At 33.7% G+C, this 17,221-nt stretch overlaps 1 protein-coding gene and 1 long non-coding RNA gene across 4 annotated transcripts in view; one reads left to right on the top strand and one right to left on the bottom strand.

The window, feature by feature from the left end:
• LOC412926 (dipeptidase 1) overlaps positions 1-16,551 on the top strand; it is a 148,306-nt gene extending 131,755 nt beyond the window's left edge. For both annotated transcript variants that reach the window (XM_016916214.2, XM_396377.6), the window contains exons 9-13: positions 4,099-4,275; positions 13,046-13,130; positions 14,272-14,347; positions 14,615-14,753; positions 15,147-16,551. In XM_016916214.2, coding sequence (XP_016771703.1) covers positions 4,099-4,275; positions 13,046-13,130; positions 14,272-14,347; positions 14,615-14,753; positions 15,147-15,236 — 567 coding nt within the window. In that variant the 3' untranslated portion in view covers positions 15,237-16,551. The remainder of the gene's footprint in view (positions 1-4,098; positions 4,276-13,045; positions 13,131-14,271; positions 14,348-14,614; positions 14,754-15,146) is intronic.
• LOC102654450 overlaps positions 1-17,221 on the bottom strand; it is a 186,326-nt gene that overhangs the window by 139,640 nt on the left and 29,465 nt on the right. The window lies entirely within an intron of this gene.

Genomic DNA, 17,221 nt, shown 5'->3' on the forward strand with positions numbered 1-17,221 from the left:
TATTTCAACTTAGATCAAATCTTGAATAAAAGAAGAAAAAAAACAATAAAGCGAATACGATATACGACATACATATACACATCCCCCTGTATATCGCTCGCATATATTTTACATATTTCGACGTGTAGCATCCGTATGAATATCGAATGAATCTTTCACATCTCTGGGACTCAATTTTTTTTTCCATCGATCCTGCAAAATTTTCATCTTCCCTCCCCCTCTCTCTCTCTCACAGTTTCCACCACGCGATGAAGAAAAAAAAAGAAGAAGGAAAATTGTTAAAAAGAGAAGAAAAGAGTTGGAAACGCAAGGGAGGCAAACGAGAACGTAAATCAAATAAGCCATCTCTGCTATCTTCCCCCACCACCCTTTCACCTTCCACTATTCCCTCCACCCCTAATCTTCCCCCTTCTTCCGGATACTCGTCCTTCCTCTCGTTTCTTTTTCTCCTCGACCATCCTCCTCTTCTCATTTACATGCACATGCACAACCACCGCCATCACCACAATTTCCAATTGTGTATTCGTGGGCGCGAACACAACGAAAGCGCCAGACACGGCTCGATTGTTCGAGCGCGCACCCTCCCCCCAGCTCCGACTATATCGAAACAACGTCGGTACAAAATCGTTATTGTGCAGGCACACCAACCCTGCCAGACGATTTACTACAAAATTCCACTAATCTGAGGATTCCAAAGCTATTCCGTTTGTCTTGTTTCCCTCTTTCTCTCTCGCGTTACAGGGATACACAGGGGTTGAAAAATAATTTTCGTGATGTAACCGAGCTCCACCACCACCGAAAGGATTTTCCCTTCTTCTTCTGTGCTACGTATCCAATCGCGTTTTGTCTCTGCGATATTGAATTCGACCGGGTTTCAATAGCGCATTACGTAAGCGAAGGCGCGGGCTAACACCTTGGTCGAATAAATCGTTGAGATTTAATCTATTGTTTCATTTCCAGGATGTTTGATGGATGAATTTCGATAGAAGCATCGTCATTAACTCGTTTCAATAATTCTTTATGAAATTTATAAAAATTCGAAAAGGATGTGAAAAGTTTACAATTAATTCTAATAAAATGTAATGTAAAAACCCGTTCAAATCATTATCGAAAGAGATGTTTCTCTCAAGTTTCTCTCCAAGCAGATAAAATATATCCCGCTCGGGGAAAAATTTATTTCTCATTTATTATTCAATAAGTTTATTATTCGCAACCCGCTGCTTCGATATATATATTTTATATCTCTTCTTCTATTTACTCGATCAAACAGTCGCGAACCGCCACTTTATCTTTCAACCTTTCGCGTGTATAAAAGAAATACATCGAGGAATAGAATCTGAGAGAAAACTTGAGAGAGTTGAAAGAGAGAGAAGGAAACTAGGGAACTATCCGCAATTTGTCGATTCCGTAAAAGAGAGAAAACGAATATTTCCACGGTTCGGTTTGAGAAATGATCGGGAATCGAAAAATAAAGGAAATCGACGTCCTGAAAATCCTACGATCCGCCGCCTATTTATTTGTCCCCCACCGCATTTTTCTCATTTAAATTCGAAACTATATCTTCTATATACACACCAAATGTATATTTGGAGAAACGATTTCGATGTGCATGTGCACTCGTACGCGATATCTACAATATTTCCTCCCTCCTTCTTCTGTTCCTTTTCTATTTCGTTCTTCGATTACCCAACACTCGTATCGCCTATGCCGGTGTTTTTCCTCCCAAGCACACGTGTCCCTTTATACCATGTTCTCGAAATGGAATGCAATTTTTCGCTCTTGGAGATACGATTATTGTATTATTAATTCCCGAGAGATTAGATAAGGAAGGCTCTTTCTTTCGCTCGACAATTGTATATAAAAGTAATATTTTTCTCGGAGAAATTTTTTCAGAAAGAAATTACGGTAAATACATATTTTATAAAGAAAAAGAAACAGAGGAGATTCTTCTTCCGCGAATAATTCAATTATTCCAATTATCCCATCGACAAAAATCTCGTTTATTTGCCGCGTCAATCAACTCGCGTACGCGCACGGTTTTAAATACGTATTCGAGGGGGAATATGTGTGTGTGGAAAAGCGGTGGTAAATCGATGGAAACACCTCGTCCCCGTTGTCTCTGCAAAATCGCGCGTGCCGGGGGAAAAACGAACATCACTGGCTTCTTATTAAAGCAGGGGTGCTCTTACAAAAAAAAAAAGAAAGAAAGAAAAAGGGAAAAAAAAGAAAAAGAAAAGGAAGAAAAAGGGAGGGAAAAAAGGCAGCACCCATTGTGCACCGCTCCTTCCTTTCCTTTCTCCCTCGTATCGACGCCCTCCGGTCTATGCACCAGGCTTTTTCCTTCTATTTTCCTCGCGATAGAGGAGGCGGCTTGCTTACGCCATCGACAAATGTTCATCGGTCGAAATACCGACGTTTTCTCCGTCCTCGCCGCTATTTTTCACCCTCCACCATCATCCACCACCCCCCTCTCTCTCTCACACACTCTGATTTCTCCTATTCCTCACCCTTCAACCGTGATCATTCTTCGAGGCCGCGTAATACCTCGAGACCCATCCTTCTCCTCGTGTCAAGTTCCCCGATCATCTTTCTTAATCAACGCTCTGTGGAATCGCGGCGAATTAACGGTATCTCTACGAGCACACGTTTACTATATCTGTGTGTGGGTGTAAGAGTTTTCAACGTGTCGGTGTAATTGCCTGCCGAGTAATTTGCCAGATTGATTGTTATTTGTATAGTAATTCGGCGTTAAAAGAGGAAAGGGAAAATTTTTGAGACGTCTAGAGAGTACATGGATTAATTTTATTTTATTTAATTTAAAAATTGGAATCCGATTGTCTCGATTTTGAAATATTTTTTATATTATTTGATTCGAGGATATAGAAATTTTGACTTTATAATCTCTTGGAATTTAAATAATTCGTAAAATCAACGTTATCTATAAACCCAAACTCGAAACTGTAGCCAAATATCTCGTTAAAGAAGAACTGTCTAACCACTCCCTTTCCTTCGCAAACGAATCAACCCCCTGAACTAATACGTTCATTTAGTCGCAAAGTCAATTTCCACGAAACTTTCTAATCCAATTTCCATTTCTAAAAATTTCCATATATATATCCAATTCTTAAATAACATTTCTAATCTTATTATCCTCTTTCCACCTCGTTTCAGAATTAATTTAGAATAATTTTCGTAATTTCTAACAAAAAAAAAAAAAATAAAATGAATAATCCAAACTGAAATTTTGTTCCACAAATTAATCGACACTGTCCCTCCAATCTTTGCCAACTTCCTCGATCTTTCCTCCTCGCGAAAAAACGTGAATTTCCGTTCTCAAGAATTGTCCACGATTCAGAGGCTCGGTTAACTTCGAGATACGATGTAAAGTAGAAAAAAAACGGATGCAGAAACGAAGAAAAGGGGATGTTGGATCAAAAAAAAAAAAGAAAGAAAGGGAAAAGAATCGATGGTCAATGTTGCGCTCCGCGAGTTTCGTTCTGTTAATTAAAGAGTCGCGTTTACATATACGCATCACGGGAGAATGCGCGGGCCGATTCGTTATGTCAGTTAATTTCTATAATGCCGGTTGCACGGGCGAATGCAAAACAGGGGCACGTGGCCGCGCCGAAGCGAAATTCGAGTCGTGCCGAATAAAGTTGCAGCGGCTGAAGGTAATGCAAACTGTAAAATCACGTAATCTCTTTGCCGGACGGACTGAAAATTTGCATTCTAACCGTGTTCGCGGAATTACGATCGAATTCGCGTATTAAAATCCCTGTCGATTCCCTCGATGTTTAAACGTCCTTTATTTTTTTTTGTGTGTTAATAACGAAAATAAGGAATAATTTGTTTGTTTTTTTTAATCTAGAAATCGAATTATTATCAATATTTCGTAGGATTATTTATTCTTCGTATGATTTGAAGGAAAGAAAAGTATCGACGTTAAGAATTTTTTTCGGATAAGAAGAGATTAAATATTTCGCAACGTGAAAATCTGTATTTTTTCGCTCGGAAGGAAGGTGTTGTCGAAGTTTGAAATGGATGGGCGGGGAGAGAGGAGGGAGGAAATATGGTATATTATTTTTTATTATTTTCCAGGCAGTTGTCAGGGAGCTAAACAGACTGGGAATGCTAGTGGATCTCTCTCATGTCTCGACAAGGACTATGAGGGCAGCCCTGCAAACGACGAGAGCGCCGGTGATTTTCTCTCACAGTGCTGCCAGGGCACTCTGCAATTCCACCAGAAATGTGCCAGACGACGTGCTTAGAAATCTGGTGAGTTTTAGATGTGCGGCCACGTCCATGAGGGAAAGTTAAGGGTGTATGGAAATGCAAATGGGAGTGCAAGGTTAAGCCAATTTCGATACTCGATCAGATCGGGGCATTATTATGCGATTCCATCCTCCCCCACGAATTGGACATCGTACAAATATCTTTTTCCTGCCTTCTCCCTCCTCCTCCTTTTTTGGAACGGAAGAAAATGATGCGAAATGGAATAAAAGTAATCCAATGAAAATTTTTCTACTATAACATAATTTTGTTTTTCTACTTTTATCTTGACACGAAATATTTAAATTTTTCAAACATATGGATTCTATATATTCAACATTATTTTTAATTTAGTTTCTTTATTCGTTTCAGAAAAGTTACGTAGATAATCTAAAAGGGAAATCTATTTCTAGTATTTCAATTTTCATAGAAACTTTTAATTTTTATCCATAATTGGATAATTGTGATAGATTTGGAATAACTCGTAATGCGATCAAAATAAATCAATGATAGATAAATCGAAGAATTTTTAAATACTAAACAATTCAAAGAATTTGAAATTGTCCACTAAGAGAATACTTTTAAAGTTTTCCTCAAATTTCTTTTTCTGCAAACGAACAATCCAGCGACTTGACAAATTCGCTTACCGCGCCCCCTAATGCTCTTACTACGGTAACATTAAACGGAAGGAGAAACACTGGTGCAATTAGCAAACGAACAAGCTCATGTAATATAAGAGAGCAAAAAGGAACGTTGGTCGTTGCAAAAACTTACATAATTCAGTACAGTATCCGGTTGCGGAAATGAGTGTGGATGAAGAGAGGAAAAGAGAGGAAAGAAAGAGGAAAAATCGGACGTGTCGTAAAATCAAAGGAAGGGGATTAAAAATTAAAATGGAAGAAGAAAAATCGATTGTTGGCGAGTTCATCTTGAGGGATGCACTCGACAAGTTGCAATGCAACGAGTACCACGTGTGTTGCATAAGGAAACAGGCTTGACCGTCTCTGCAGAAAATTGTGGAGGGAAAGAATTGGAAAGCAGAAAGTTCTCTGGCTTTTTATTCTCTTATTTTTCAATTTATTAATTAATCAATATAAATATTATTGTATCTTAAGAGATGCATCTGTCTTTCGTCTCTAAGAAAATTTATCAAGAGTGAATATCGACGTTTCATTAGATTATAAATGAATATTTAAATTTTCAACAAATCTATTGAAGAAAAATATTGAAAATTTTAATTGATCTTTATTCAATGATCAAAAGTCATTGCTTAAAAAAAAAAAGCACGAGAAGACTAATAACTTCTGGAAAAAATTAAGAAAAATTTGTTGAAAAAAGAAGTGAGAAGATTTAATAATTTTCACGAGTGCTCCATATATTATTTTTCTGTTTTTTATGTGTTTGTGTACAAACACATTTCTTCCGTGCACCTTATCAACCGGATAGGATGGCAAAGAACGTAAAAGTTCTGACTTTATGGTTACGAGTTTCTCTGCATCTTGCTGAAGAAGCAAAGTAGATACTTTACTAAAATCAATGAATTTATTCCGCACGAAATTGGATGAAATACGATCACTGATATATCTCCTGCCCTCGATTGAAAATATCTCGTACAAATCTGAAAATTTTTCTCATCGCGTGGATCTTTACACAAAAGAATTTGGTACCACGATTTCTATAAAGATTAAAAGGAAAAATTACAATTCTCTGTTATTTGGAATATTTCTTCGATTAAAAATTTATCATACTACATGGAATAATCAAAAAAATTCTTTACAGGAAAAGGAAAATTCTATTTTATTTCATTATCGTATAATATAAAAATATCTTCTCTTCGTTGAAGTATAAAATCAAAAGCACAAATTAAAAAGAAAAATGTTTGAAATTTTCCACAAAGGATTTGATCAAGATTTGTTTTAAGAAGATTAAATTTGTTTTATAATCGTAGGTATATAATTTTTTTAAAAATTAACTTTCTTTAATCTTTCAAACAGTAAACTTTTTTCAGTGTATTATTTCCCAAGCTTATAATTGTTGAAAAAAAATTTCGTATGCAATTTCCGCCCAAAATGATAGAGTCTTGGAGAACGAAAAAGAAAAAAAAGAAAAAAGAAACGGGAGAAAATAATTTACTTTGAGCATAAATACCGCGGCAGATAAAATTGTTAGTGAGCATTTATGATGTAATCCATGCTTAACCCACAACCTACCGACGTTGCTTTTTGGGTCGGTCGATAAATTTTAACGTTTTAGTTGCAGTTTTCCGACTGCTACATTCAAAGTTAGTGGAACAGTGGAGTCGAGTTTAATCCCTTTTCGACAATATACCAAAAGTTCGTTTGCGTTTAATGTGTCGGGTAAAAATTTTGTATAAAGTGGATTCGAAACACGGACGTAGATTTAATACGATCAATGAAGTGAATTTTTTTCAATATTCCACGTACATTCGTACGTGGATGAGGAACGGTGTGTGCAGAACGATATTATATACCGTTTAAACGTATTGGGATTGTAGATGGAACGTTTCATAATTATGGATCGATCGATCAAGTTTGATATTTCACGTGGATTTCATCGTTCAATCAAAGATAATTTCTAAAATATAAAAAAAATTTTTTCAATCGATTAATTTACACACCATCAAAATTCATCTTTTTCAATTATTATAAGGAATTTTATATATCCTCTTCATTAATACAAAATTCAAATTGTGATCAAAGGATCAATTCTTTGATATTGTAATAAGATTTCTTCTTATCCTGATATTAATTTTGCCAAAATTATATTTTAATAATTTCCAAACCGTGATTCGTTCAATATATAAAATAAAATAATATTAAGTATTAACTAACAATTGAATACTTCATCTTACTCCACAAACGAATATTATCATCCTTCTCATCCAATCTTGCTACATTTCGATCAACATAGTCATCATTTGATCGTAGGTGAGTAAATTTTGGAAAAATTTAGATTCGAAATTTGACGAATCCTGTTTCTTGGCTAGGAAAAAGAATACGAATTCATTCATTCGATACGTCGATCAGTATGAAACGTGGAGAGAAGGACGTTGGACAAACGAAATGGAGAGAGGGTGGGCGAAAAAAAAACGAGGAAACGAGTTCGAAACGAGGGAGGAGGGAGGAGCATTCCGTTCGACGGAATTTCGAGGGAAAAAGTTGCACTCGTATAAAATAATATACGAGGTGGGTCAATGAGGCTGCGAAAAAATAGTTCTGCAGAGGATATCCTGTTGTTGGATTAAATTGTCGGGTCGCAAAGAGGATATAGGCGGTTGATTTATGACAATGGTCAATGAGAACGTACGAATCTGTTTTTAAAAATATCATAAACTTGGACGAAATAATCGTTTAAATATTTATTAGCTTTCTACCTGTGTTTAAAAGTTAGGGATATAAATCAGTGGATTAGAATTTTTGGAAGTTGAATCCCAGTTATTGAAATACAAATGAAATAAGTATAAAGAAATTGGGGAAACAATTACCTATCCTTTTGTAATTTAAACGTTCAACAATTTAAGCAAGAAGATTTGAAAAGTTAATTTAACGAAAGTTTAAGAATATTCGTAGAGAAATTGTTTAATCTGCTTAATTGAGATTAGATTTTTAAGAAAAAATCCAAAATCCAAAAATTCTGACCTGGCATCTTCTTAAATTTATAGGAGACAGAATAACGATCTGGGAAGTTGTTAGGAAACTATTGGAGACCTAGTTGCGCATTTGAGGCCATTGTTAATTACCAGCCTCGCACGAATGGAAATTAATAATCGTTCACGGGCTAAGTTCACGAACGTGTGGTTAAATGGTATTTAAGGCATTGTCCTCGTCTCAAATTTAATCCGGCAGATTAGAGCGAGGCATCGATGCAAGGTAATTGTCATTTCAGCGTCAGTGATTGGCGTGGCGCAGGGCACGGATAGGATTAAATTTTAATCGAGCTTTGCCGGACTTGATCACTCAGTTTACCCCAATGTTTCGCCGTTAATTCGAAATCACTTATGAATCCAATAATAGAAGCTACGCTAAGACTCGCATAACGAAGATAAATTATATATCGTGGGACCCTTTGGTTTCAAGTCGTCGTGCTCCCAATCTCTTTGATTTTCTTTTCAACATCATCGTGGAAAATTATTGAAAATCAAGAAATATATTAGAATGAAAAATTGTAAAAATCTTCAACAATTTGTCATCAATTTCATGTGACATTATTATTTCTTTACTTTCGACTATATACAAATTTATTTTAAATACAGATATATCGTCATCAAAGAAGAAAAGATTGAAAGGATAACCTGATTTCTGACAGAAATTTCATCGAATATAAATACAACGGATGCCTCTCGATTAACTTGATCATTAAAATCCCAATAATTATTATTTTTTTTTGTATCGCTGTGTAAAAACGTGTAACGTGAAAAACTTGGATAAGGTAGATATTTAAGATATTTCTGATCGAAATAACGAAGAAATCGAGTTCGATCGCGTTGATTAAAATCCCAAAGAATTGTTTCTTTATTAAATGAGATCGAATCAAGGTGTTTCTTATTTGTGTCTCGCCCGTGCAATCAATACCAAGCTCGATCATGATGAAGCAACAAGGGGATGAGTTACACCAATCAGAGGGCGAACGATGGCCCTGTCTGGTAACATGTTATTAGCCGTGCCACACCGCTGTCCCAATTAACGTTGGCTACCTCATAGTTTAAGTCGGGTCAGGTATCGGCTAGAAACAGGGGGCCATTGTCTCTTCTCGATTGGCACATTCAGTAATTTTCGATGGAAGGCGAAGATAAAAAGAAATACCAATAAAACTGGATACCAAAGACTCTGACCATTTTTCGAACTAAATATCCTCGATCCTTGGATTATCTCGGTTCTTTTATCGTGAATTCGATAAATAAATAATCGAAAAGGAAGTTTATCCTCCTGTTGTAATGAATTCTAAGTAATTCTAAGTAATCGATTATGAAATTAGATTGCAATTTAACTAAAGGAATCTAAGTTGAATTTAGAAAATGGTGGATGGATGATGAAAATTTTATTTTATTTTTCAAACTTTTCGAACAATGATGAAATCGCTACGTTCGTTAATTTTTTTGTTCCAGAGTAAGTCGGATCGTATTTCGTAATTATAAATGGCGCATCCATTTCACATCCCCCGAAATATTAAACAAATTTTTGCCATTTTTTTTTATTCGCGCATTTTACAAAAATCGAAAGACGATTTTTCCCATTTTTCTTTTATATTTATTAACATTTCAACGGTTATATCAGCAATTTTTAATTTTTCACGATTATTATTTATTATTATCGAAATTTTATCGAGATAAACGAGATTTTTTTTTACAACGCTTTTGTTAAAATTATTTATTGTTGGAAATAATTTTTTACACCCAATCTATATTATTCTTTATACATTCTGTTATTATATTTCTTTTTAAACAAATTACAATTCATCTTTTTTTATTATTATTCTATTTCTCATTAGTTTAATAATAATCTGACATTATCGAACGATGGAGAATAACGAAATAAAATCGAAGAGAAAATATAGAGGTCAATGTAAATAAATGGAACGAAATTAGTTTTCCCTATTCCTTTCTCGCCGTTATTCTACCATATTGCTCTTTCGTTCTAATTAGGATGTATTGTACCGTAGAACTCTCCATTATGCAAATTAATTGGGAATTCTGTTCGATGCCTTTGTATAATTTATCGCGATAGATACTAATCTTAATATACGCGAATACCGCAAATCTGACACGCATAAATTCTGATTATTCTGATATTATTAGATTTGTTCGTACAAAATATTCTCTACGATGTTTAAATCCGATGGATTGATTGATCGTCATCAATCGTATTAATACAAAAAGAAATATAATAATCAATTTAAATTAACAACAATTATAAATTTATATTGACGAGAAAATTTTCATTTCCAAGAATTTTTTCGTAACTTCTTATCAAAACATTGATATTTCCATTGACTCAAAATTGAATAATGGAAGATAAGACGAATGTTAAATCAATTTTGAACGAAACGATTGTTTAAACGATTCAAACAAAGAGATATCGTAATGGAAGAAACATCGTTTCAGAAACGCATCACGTTCAGAAAATTTGGAAGGAAAATTTTTCTACCCGGTCGAAAAACCGGGTAGATTTTTCAAACGGTGTCCACGACACGTCGTGGATATTAAATGTTTCATGGGATTCCGAATCAATCGTTGGAAAATCGTGGCGAGAGGGAAATATGATTTACAGCAGTTGGCGATATTAAAATTTTAACGCAGTATATATACCGTCCCTCCTTCCTTCGTGGAAGCGGAATTGCATTTCTCCGGGGTAACTTTACGATTCCTTGGAATTTTATTGGCGAACATTTCAAGATCTGTCCAAGAAAGCATATTTGTAGTTGAGAGGCAGAGCCTGGGAATAAGTCCACGTCTTTTAAAAGAATGACATTCTACGTGACTTGAAAATCTGTCATCCCCTTTTCGAGAATATCGAGCGTTAGATCGTTTAATTTTTCGACAGCAACAGTGAAAATGATATTGCTCGATTTTCATACGTTCAAAGTTTAGAAATCTGTGAAAATCTTGTGATTTACGATTCAAATGTGTTATGCCATGAGTTATTGCGGCAAAAAGATTTATTATTTAACAGGCATTCATTAATTTCGAAATATATAAAATACGGAATGAATGATAATCGAAAACCAAACGGAATAATCGAACTATTGATTTTAGATATTAAATATTCAAAATCCCATAACGCATTTGTATAAAGTTGATATTAATATTACGATTAAAAAGAGGAAATTGAAAACTACGTTGTTAAATATTGATAAGTAAAATTTTCATAAAACAAAAATAAGTTTGCAATGGCGACAAAGGGAGGAGAGGAGGAACTTTGCTAACCCCGTAAAAGAGACAAACATATAAAAACAAGTGGAGGCAGATGATTCTGATGGCAGAGTCGTTCTCGTTTTCTTGCTTGTCTTTCGAAAAAGACAACTTGGACGAAATCAATATGGGAAGCAACAAATACGCCTCAGATTTGAACAAACCTCATCGAATTTCAATGTACGTTTTCCGCATGCGATTTGGAAAAGTATTCTGTTTCGAATCGTAACTTTTTTAATATCGCTTGAACAATGTCGAATGGACGAGCCACGAATTAAAGCGGGAAAAATCTGTTGTTGTGCGTGTAAATGTAAAACCATCTTGGAAACAACTTGTGGACAAATACTTTTAATCACTTCGTTTGTTTAAATTTAGAAATTTTTAAAACTATGGAATATTTCTCGATTGAATCGTAGTTATTTTATTTAAGAGTATAATATAAATAAAAAATTGAATTTCAGAGAAATTTTACGAGATCTTTTTAAAGTTTGATAGAAATATTTTTCTTAAGGATTCATCGATGGTTTTTTAATTATATCCAAGTTTGGAAAAATTTTCGAATTTTTCTCTGAAATCTATCGTGATTTCCATCCTCGTCGTATCTAAGCTCGAAATTATCTGTGCGATTTCTTTCTACTTTATGATCTCCGTAAAATATGCGCCCGTATTTCATACAGATATCCTTTATTTTTTTTTCTGAATAGCGAAGACATTAGAATAGAAAAGATAAGCTCTTGCTGCATCATTTTTGGGAACCGTAATTTAACGATTACAATTAAGGGGCAAATTATTTAAATTCAGAAATAATTATGACGTACGATCCTGAATGTAAAAAAAAAGGGAAAATAACTTGTAACTTGAAGCGTGTAAAAGTCTTCTTCTTACATTTATTTTTTCGACCGGTATTTTCTGTACAAATTTCATCGTAGTCGGAAACGTTTTAATATGAAATTAGAGGGAAATCGTAAATCATTAGTGAAATCTTTTCCAACGGAATATAAATTTCCCGCGTAAATCTGATATTCAAATTATCCGAAGCAGGAGGTATTATGTTCACGAACGTAATGACAATTTTTCAAAACGTGAATTATTAAATAAAACGAAGCGTAAATAATTAGAAAAAGGGACAAAACATACGTTATGAATGCACGAGTGAAATATTTTAACGTAAAAATTGTATTTACATCGTAAATGTAAGAAAAAAAGTAACTCAAAAGTAACTTTACAATTCATTTAAAGATAAAATAAAATTTAAGATAAAATAGAAATAGAATAGATAGAATAGATTTAAGATAAAAAAGAAATTATGATATAATATATTAAGATAATACAAATTTATCCAAGAAGAAAATAATCTTTGAGATGCATAATTAAACTGATAATCAAAAAGTTTTCAATAGATTCATCATTGATTCGCCTCTTCATCGACACTATTGAATATTAAACATTACTTCAAGAAAAAGAAGAAGAATGAGTGTAATTTCGAACGGTATGATCTTTCAGGGAAAAAAACTCCTATAATTACTGGTGTATTACCAGAAGAGAAATATTTATTACGAAAAGGGAGAATCTTTTCATCGATATCTTTTATTAAACTTCAGTAGTTAATTAAATTTTTTATCTATATAATTTCGAAGTAGCCTATGCAATGCGGAGAAACGAGAAGAATTTTTTGAGGGCACAATAGAACCGCAAATTCAATGCTTCTATACATTTCCTTCTATACAGGAAATGAAATACCCCGCTTTATTCTACTCGACACAATTTTACAATCGCTTTTCTTCGCGCGAATAATATTCAGGGCCGGCACAATCTTGGCATGTCTGAGGTTAATGCATCTGTTCACAGGCTAAAAATGGCGGTGTGGCAATGGTCCCGTTTTATACATACTTCATAACGTGCAACAGTACAGCCACTATAAAGGACGTTATTGGTACGTAAAATATCGATATGTTATTTCTATCTTACTAAAAAAGCTATGATCGTTTCTGGGAAATGCCTTACCATTATTAGTTTTGAAATCTTGCATTTTTTATTCATTATTTATTTTATGCAAAATTAGGATAAAGATTATTAAAAGTATTTATAATATTTTAATTTCCAAGTTTCTATAATTATTGAATATTTATCGATAATAATCTGTCAAATTTAGTGGTATCGATATTCTGATTAAAAAATGAGGAAATTAAATGAACGCGCTAAACTGCTATAATTGCATTACATTGAGATTTAAAAGTTTAAAATCAGAAGTAGAAAGTTGTGAAGAGTTGAAAATTGACCGACAAACTTTTAAAATTCTATTATCTAAATAAAGGAATTGACTTGGAATTCTATTGAAAAAAAAGAATTTCAATCTAGAAATCTCGTTACCTCTTTAAACAAAATTACCGAGATAATTAAAAGTTAATTAGAATTAATTTCAAGTTGGAATAAAAATTCGTTTAATTTCATTATATGCGCACAATAAAATTATAATGTATCTATTCGTTTAAGAGATACGTATAATTCATTCAATTAATTAAAAACTCGTGGCTAAAATTTAAAATTCTCTCTTGCTAAAATACTTAGAAAAAAAAAATACATTTTAGAAAAATAACAAGTTTAACGATCAAATAAAAGATCCACGATAAATAAAAATCAAATGCAAGTACAAATATTTCTCCAAATTTTTACATTCTCGAATTTATTTCAATTCTGCAAAATTTCCACTCATCCCTTCACGCAACGCGATACAAATTCGCCACCTGTACACATACTCAACGATTTTAACATACCCATATTTTCCATTAAACTTGCTAATTTATATCTCTCCTTCCCTGCATCGAAACGCTGAATAAAATAACGTATATATCGTATTAACTTCTGGATATATAAAAAAACACATTTCGTTGATCGATTCGTTTCTTCGAACGAAAATTGTTTCGAATTCGCGTTCAATCAAATACGAGGCGGGATTTTATTCAGCGCGAATGCATTAAAGCGGGTGTTTTACAAAATAATAAAATCGACATTTTTCAAATTCGTCACTCGCAGAGGTTAATATTAGGGCGCCAATGTTATCCATGCTGTTTCAGCGCACATCAATCACATTCGAAAGGTGGCGGGGATCAATCACGTTGGAATAGGAGCCGGCTTCGACGGGATAAATTTGTAATTATCTTTTCGGGTAATATCGCAACGCGCTGTTCAGAGAATAATCATTACAGATGCTCTACGAAGCAATTACAATCTAATGGATACCAGGTGTCCATACGCACAATGGCGATACTTATGTACGCGTAATAAATCCCATTGACGAATTTAATTTTATTGTCGTGGAAATCTCTCTCTCTTTTTCTCTCTGTTCTCTGAACGGCACGAGAAATTCATTAGAAATTGAAAGTGGAGTTGGTGGATTAACGATGCGCGCTTTTCCAGCACTCCTACCGGGTTGGAGGACGTTTCGAGGTATCCTCAGTTGTTGGCAACACTGCTCGAGGACCCGACGTGGACCGAGGAGGATATCAAGAAGTTGGCCGGCCTCAATTTGATAAGGGTGTTCACCAAGGTCGAGCAGGTGGGTTGGATATTTTTTTCTTTCTTTCTTTTTTTTTAAATTAATTGAATTGAGATAAATTGGAAATTATTTTTCGGTAGTTTCTTCTTTCTTTTTAATAAGAGTCGAGGAGAATATTTAGAGAAAGGGGTAATGAGTTTTAAGTAGAGTGGGGATTCGATGGACAAAAGTACTTCCAGGTAGAATGGAACAATAGGTATGAAACTTTATAACTGTTCTCTAAGTAAAAATTTCCTATTCATTCAAAATCAATATTCTTAACCATCTTTGAAAGAAAATGGAATTCTGATTATATAAATAATTATTACTTATCCATATTAAAATAAATAAAATCACTTTTTAATCAACACGCTGTTCGTATCAATTTTATCATTCGTCGAAAATAAATTTCAGGTACGAGACGAATGGCACAGAGCGGCAGTGTTGCCTGAGGAGAAGATCAGTCCGCCGGACAACTCTGCCTGCGTCTACGGGGCGTCTTGATCTTCTTTGAGGACGCTCGCATCAGGATTCCTCGATTTTGTACGATCGCCGAAGATTCGACACGTCTCGTGGAACTATAGGAGCAGCCTGTAAACGCGCGGGGATTGGATCGGATCGCCTCACCCCCCCCTGAACATCTTTTTCCGAGTTTTCCCGGGGATCTCGATCGCGCCTTACGAAGGATGAAAAATTGAGAAAGAGCGTGCACGATCCATCTGTGAGAACTGATAAGATCGAGGGCATGTGCCGAACGATCATCTTCGGAACAAGTTCAATTTTCTCGCTGAGTCTCCCATTCCGTTCATAAATTATTCCGATTCCACGTCTCTGATCATTTTTCAACAGCTGGTAGAACTTTAACCAACTCAATAATTCGTGCAACAACAATAAATTAACCATTTATTTGCTGCTATTTCAATAGCTGGATAATACGTCCGTCCATGTTCTCACGGAATTATTATTTTTAAGAATTTTTTTATTTTTTTCTTCAACTTCATTGTTAATTGCATTCGCATAGAAATCAGCTTCGATATTTTCTCGATCAAAGTGTTTTTTCGATCGAGAAACCGAGTCTGTTCTAATTTATTTGAATATATTATGGAAGAAATATTTTTTAGGAGAGATTATTATTTATTATTATTGTATGGAAATGTGAACTTGTTCCGAAGAAATGCATAGAACGAGTTTCTAATTCGTAAGAAGAAAAAGCGTTCCTGAATGAATAACTTATAACGATGCGGACAATCGAGGCGGCCAAGAATGCTTGCTGGAAAAAGCATTTATTTCGTGGATATTCGTAAAGGGGGAAGGAAGGGATATCCTCCTGACAGAATTTCAATAAATGTTTTTCGATACTTCTACCTTGGAATAATTATATAAGATCTGAAGCGATGGATACTATATTAAGTGGCATGCATTCAAATGACGAGAAAGATCTATCATTGATCATTATTCAAAGATCAAATGATTGATATTGTTTATCGTAAATTTATTTTCTAATTTAATCAATTATTAAATTTCCTCGAAAGGAAATAATTAAAATATCAAATGATGAAAAAATGTTTTTTTATCGATATTTTCTTTTGATAAATTTATTCGATTTAAAAAATTTGAAGTCTCGTAGAAGAAATTATAAACAAAAATATAAACGATCATTTGAATGCTTGCTCCTAAAGTAATATCAATTTAACAAGTGCGCTTAAGACCAAGGAATTAAACGATGGAAGATAAGAAGAAGAAAAAAGAAAAAAAAAAAGGGAAGAACTAGAAAAAAAAAAAAGAATGGACGAGATGATGATGAAACTTTTGTAATATTTAACTAGAAATTTTTCGAACCACAGAGAATCACAGAAACTAATATTTGCGTATATTCGATTGTTTCAAGCTTTTTAGAGTTTCTATATTTACAAATGGCAGAGAGAATTTTGTCGTATAGAGAGCTCGTTGCCAAAGACCATTAAAATGAAAGACTTGTTCGTCACTTATTGAATGTTTCCAATCCTTCGACTGAGATCCTTGAATACTGTTCTTATAGCGTTTATTATAACGAGGCTTCTATTACACATGCATGACGCTATTATTTCACGCCACTGCTTGTTCATTTGTAAAAGGAACACTTTATTAGTACTGCGAGTATCCGGGGTAATTTTGATATTCGAATATCCAATTAATTTTATCGAATATGTACAAACAGAATTGATATTTTATATATGAGAAAATTCAATAATTAAAATTGTACTCAAACTTACTATATCCTTTGATATTAGTAATAATATTTTAGAAAATATTTTTGGAAAATAGTAGATTCAATGATAAAATGACAAATGTTGTTAGTTACTTGATAGAATATCACATTTATTTTCTTATTAGCTTAATAATTGAAGACTTTTAAAAATTCCTTTTTTTTTATAAAATAGGAAAATAGAGAAAATAAGCTAAATTATTTTCATTTGTATATTTTTATTTAAATGTTATCATAAAAATTT

The sequence above is a fragment of the Apis mellifera genome, linkage group LG14, assembly GCF_003254395.2.
Source record: "Apis mellifera strain DH4 linkage group LG14, Amel_HAv3.1, whole genome shotgun sequence".
Taxonomy (NCBI): Eukaryota; Metazoa; Arthropoda; class Insecta; order Hymenoptera; family Apidae; genus Apis; species Apis mellifera.